Source organism: Populus euphratica, unplaced genomic scaffold (genome assembly GCF_000495115.2).
Source record: "Populus euphratica unplaced genomic scaffold, PopEup_1.0 scaffold44.1, whole genome shotgun sequence".
NCBI classification, from domain to species: Eukaryota; Viridiplantae; Streptophyta; class Magnoliopsida; order Malpighiales; family Salicaceae; genus Populus; species Populus euphratica.
This window is the reverse complement of record NW_011499865.1, coordinates 19,835-25,045: the sequence shown is the minus strand read 5'-3', so window position 1 is coordinate 25,045 and position 5,211 is coordinate 19,835. Positions and strand designations below refer to the sequence as shown.

Below are 5,211 nucleotides of genomic sequence, written 5' to 3'. Positions count from 1 at the left end.
ATCATTCCAAGGATAAATTGTGTACTTAGAGGGGGAAAACATGATGAAAAGGCTTCAGTGAAATATTATAGTTTAATGATATTGCAGTTTATAAACATGATATTTTAATAATATTGTATTTTAAAATTATAATATTTGCTTAAATATTATTATTGTGAACTGTAATATTAACTATAATTTTCTTTGATACGAGTTCAAATTTTAAAAAACACAATATTTACTAAATTTAACATTTTAAAAGCGTGATAATATTAAAATATACTATTTCACAATTTTATATTTACTGTGATGATTTTACAAATAAAATCCCCATTCCATCCCTTTCAAAACAAATTTTCTTGGTTGATAGTGATAGACCGCATGTATTACTGGGTCTTTGATAGAAGTCTTTGGTTTTGGCGTTTTAGTTTCTCTGTAGGTCGCAAAGAAACGTTTCAGTTTTCTTGATTTAATTGCTTTTCTAGTTTTCTTACACTCACACCCATCTAGTAGATCGCAAAGATAACGTTGCAAGAGAACATGCTAACTAAGTCGGTACAAGAGATAAGAACAAATTGTGAGAAAGCGAGATGTCAGCTGTGGCCCAGAAGCGGTGGTGGTTGAATTCGACTTAAAACGTGAAGATCATACTCTGAATTGCAAGTCTTTAAGTGTGAAAAACAGAGAGAGAAAATGTATTGATGTCCGCATTGGACATAAATTGTAAAATTATTGTACATGTAAAAGAAAGAAAGAAAAATTATTGTGTAATATCATTAAATTAAAATATTAAAAAAACATAATAATTTAATATTTTCTATTAAAAAAATTAAAATGCAGATTGTAACGCAAAAATATATACTATAAATCAATTCTTAAATACCTTAATTTCAAAATCTATGAAAACCACCAAAAGAACCATATTTTCTTTTTTGCTACGACAAGTGAAACAACACAAAACTCAATAAAGAATTAATTTTTATTAACTACATTGATGTAAGTATTTAATTACTAGTTGAAGATAGTATTTTATATATAAAAAATGCTTTTAGCTGGTTAACCTCTTACCGAAACTCTAGCTTCACTTGCGAGGACCAAATTCCAGAATTATATCAGTTTAAGAAGGAAAATAAAAGCAAAATTACTTTAAGGGAGCTCATAAAAAATCAAAAACCTGATTGGACTATCAAGTGGCAAGATCGCATCTCTGATATATATATATATAAGTTAATTAATAACCCAATTTTATTATTGTTATTGTTATTTTTTTGTTTTTTGAAATGAATAGTCCAACTTACTTTCAATCATAATTTTGGCGTCTTTAATAAAATATGGTTCATATAATATAAAAGTATTTAACCCTGTCTTAAAAATCCATGAAAAAAGTGTGAAAATAAATTTAAAAATCATATCAAATAAATCAATTTATCCTTACTTTTCAGTTTAGTTAGGGTGAAGTAAATGGTGGGAACTGGGATTTATTCTTATATAGTAATCTTTTCTGTACAAAATCTGAAATTTGGTTTTAAAAAGTGACAGAAATTCTGCTGGTCCCTTCTGGTGCCTTTCCTATTGCCACGAATGAGGCGCCTTCTATTGTCACATCTTACACACCGACTATTTTAATTTAATATTCTTGACTTGATTGACTTGTCACCCATCCCCGGTCTATATAAAATAGTTGCCCATAGCGCAAGAAACCACGCAAAAAAAAGTAGAAATGGCAGAGTTCTCAAAGTTGCTAACCAAGACGGATATTCGCAAGAGATTCTCATTGCCTACTAAGTGTTTCAAGCCTCTCCCATCTCTAAAAGGCAGCCATGTCCGAGACTTTCCAGCAATAGATGAGAGTGGCTTCGTCTGGACCTTTCAATGCTCTACTCGCAAGAAAGGACACCCAAAGCCAGTTCTCTCAAAGGGCTGGCTTGCATTCGTTCGCCACAAGGAGCTTAAAGTTGGTGACAGGGTCAAGTTTTTTAAGGAGAAAGACCAAAGTGGTCCGGCAACACCTTTCTACAGGGTAGAAGCTGAAAAGGAAATCAAGATATTTGGGGTTATCTTTGGGTATTCACCCATTGTAGCCCCATCTCCATGAATGAAAACTCTAATTTTAGCTAGTAAATAGGCAACAAGCTAGCTAGCTAGCCTGGCACTAATTTATGGCTGGCAATATATATAGTTGCCAACGCATATGTAATGTACTATAGGTGATGATATTTACGTATTTTCAAGAACTAGAAGCCCTTTCAGAGAAGCCTGGATAAGATGACTGCATTCTTTCCAAGACTTCTCGAGCGGGGAAGCCGTCAGAATTGTGTGAGCCTTTTCTTGTTCTTGCTACAGTATTGTTGAAGACACTGTAGCTTCTTTCTTCTCTTCTATCTTTTTTTTGAAGGAAGACTTTTCTGATCACTTGGTTTAGTAAAATGGTATTTTCATTTCTGTGATTTCACTTTCACAAATGCCTTGTGGTTTTTTCTTTTTTTAACCTGAAGTGACCACAAAAATTGCTGATATGGAGCGGCCAGGTGACATGGCTAACACTATTGACACATAAGAATATTGCACATTGAATTAATTAGCGAGTTGGTCATTATTTGATCGAAGGAGAGAAGCATCAGCCTAGATTTTAACAAACAACGTTGTTTTAGAGGAAGATGAAAATTTAAAAAAATGTAAAATTTTCAGATGAAAATTTAATAACGATTCTAAATGTTTTTTCAATAATCTAGATATTATTTTAAAAAAAACTTCTGCATGACAAGCTACAGGGATAGCGCTGATAACATAGTTTACCCTAAGGAAGCTGAAATCTTCATCTATTAGTGGGCTTGCAAAACGTAAAATGTCAAAAGAAATCCTCAATCCATAGAGTTTGACTATATGCACACATGCATGAACAAGGAATGGGGACTCTTTAGCCTTCCATGCGCAAAAGTAAAGTTATTGGAATATTTACGTTGGATTACAGTCACTCCAGAGAGGTCGATACTATATGCATACATGCATGAATATTGAATTGAACACAAAAAACTCATTACGATTTTGTTTTATTTATTCATTAGTTTTAAATTTTTAATCAGATGAGAAAAAGGAATGATCGCGCGATTGTTTTTGGCCCTTTAATTTTCCTCGGATGCTTTGCGCGTTGGAGAAAAAATTATGGTCCTAGATTTTCGTTAGCTGGCCGTTCTTCGTTTCTTGAATGCTCCCCAACTGTTTGTGAAAAAAGTCAATGAGACATTTACTTGGTTCTTATATCACCAAAGCCATTAGAGTTAGGCATGCTCTCTAGAAAACCAACGAATATCTCAGCTGAGGAAGCAGATCTTTTGACTCGATGGAACAAAAGGACAAAGGTGGATATTTAGAACAACAACCTACTGTTGATGCTGCGAGTTTAGAAGGACTGAGTGACGCACAAGAAGTTACTGGTGGTTACATATATAAGGACACTCTTTGTTTTGTGCTTCTTATTTGGATAAGAAGATGGCTGCAGATGGTTTGAGGGAAGAATATATTACCGATGATGAGGAGGATGACTGTCCGCTAATCAAATTATCTGTTGAGGAAAAACAGCAGATTAGGGAACCTTGGTGTCAAACTTTAATAATCAGTCATGGGGAGGAGAGTTGGATACAAGTTTTTTTACTGAAAAGACTCTAAACTTTGTCGAAGATTCAGGGTTCTTTAGTCATAGATTTGGAAAACGATTTCTTCCTGGCAAAATTTTCCAGTTCTGATGATCATGACTACATCTTTTTGAGGGTCCTTGGCTGGTGGCAGACCATTATCTCACAGTAAAACAATGGCATCCCAATTTTGATCCGAATGAAGCCATGATTGATAAAATTGCTGTGTGGGTGAGACTTCCAGATTTGGCTATGGAGTATCACGATAATTCTGTTTTGTGGAAAATTGGGGGACACTATTGTTAAGACACTGAAGGTGGGCAAGGCAACCTCAATTTGCACCAGTGGAACTAGATTTGGCTATGCAGTATTATGATAATGCTGTTTTGTGAAAAATTGGGGGACACTATTGGCGAGACACTGAAGGTGTACAAGGCAACCTCAATTTGCACCAGTGGAAATTTTGCTGGAATATGTGTGGAAGTAGAACTTATGAAACCTCTACTGTCAAAATCCAAATTGAGGAGGAGGCCTCGTAGAATTGTCCATGAAGGTCTACACCTTACTTGCTTTCACTGTGGTCAGTATGGAAACAAGAAGGATGCCTGCCTTCATAAGTAGCAACACAACGAGCCTCAAAATGAAGGATGCGTATCAGGCAGCATGTGACCTCGAGCTTGATGAAATGGCCGACCAGAATCAATCACTTTAATGTCAGTTTTTGAGATCTACAAGAACACATGGGGTCATTTATAAAGCTAATAAAATTACTTGGTGTTTGCTCTTTAAATGAGGGATTGTTAGATTATACTAGAATCTTAGTCTAAATAGAAATCTTTAATATAAAAGGATTGGTGTTAAACAATTTAATTAAAATCATTATTTAACTAGTTATTTAGAATACTTGTGTTGCTAGAATTTAGAATCCTTGCTAGAATAGGATAGCTTGAGCTTATAATCTTTCTATAAATATTAAGACGAATTCATAATATTTTAAATGTACTGTAAGAATGTAAATAAATAAATACTTGGGAAGTTTAAGTATTTGTGTTTTGTTTCCAACCATTGTTATAAGAGTTTTTCAACAATTGTAAGCTACGATTTTGGTTCTAGCGAGATGGTATTCATGCATGATCCAATAGCGAACGATGATTCATATGATTGTCACGAGGGTAGGTAGGGACTTGGATGATATCAAAGAGCTTTACTACAAAAGAAATGGTGTGCCGCTTGATCAGGCAGTTGCAAAGGACACTTATAGGGATTACAAGACTTCCCTCCTATCTTTGCCAGAAAACAAGGATCAATTTCGTTCTTCTTTCAACATTTCAGAGTTTTCAGTGAAGATTCAATAACGATTTATGTAAAAAAAAAATCTGTTAGACTTTGGTTTGTGTGATCATGTTCTTAAGTTCCCGCATGTTGTGACATTATGTAATCCTATGTTACGTTTTATGCAATCTGAGTGTTTCTCTAAGCGGCTACCTGTTGGCCTATTTAGTAAGTTTTATTGCTGCAATATAGGCTTCCATTTGAATCATATTTCCTATGTACTATAACTTTTTTTGTATCAGCAATTATAATTTTACTGAATCATCAA

General features: G+C 34.2%; 1 protein-coding gene across 1 annotated transcript; it reads left to right on the top strand.

Moving 5' to 3' along the window:
* The first annotated feature begins 1,699 nt into the window (after window positions 1-1,699).
* LOC105126045 (B3 domain-containing transcription factor NGA4-like) lies at window positions 1,700-2,074 on the top strand. Its single transcript, XM_011026772.1, has one exon. The coding sequence runs from the start codon at window positions 1,700-1,702 to the stop codon at window positions 2,072-2,074; it is 375 nt and encodes a 124-aa protein (XP_011025074.1).
* The last annotated feature ends 3,137 nt before the right edge of the window (window positions 2,075-5,211 follow it).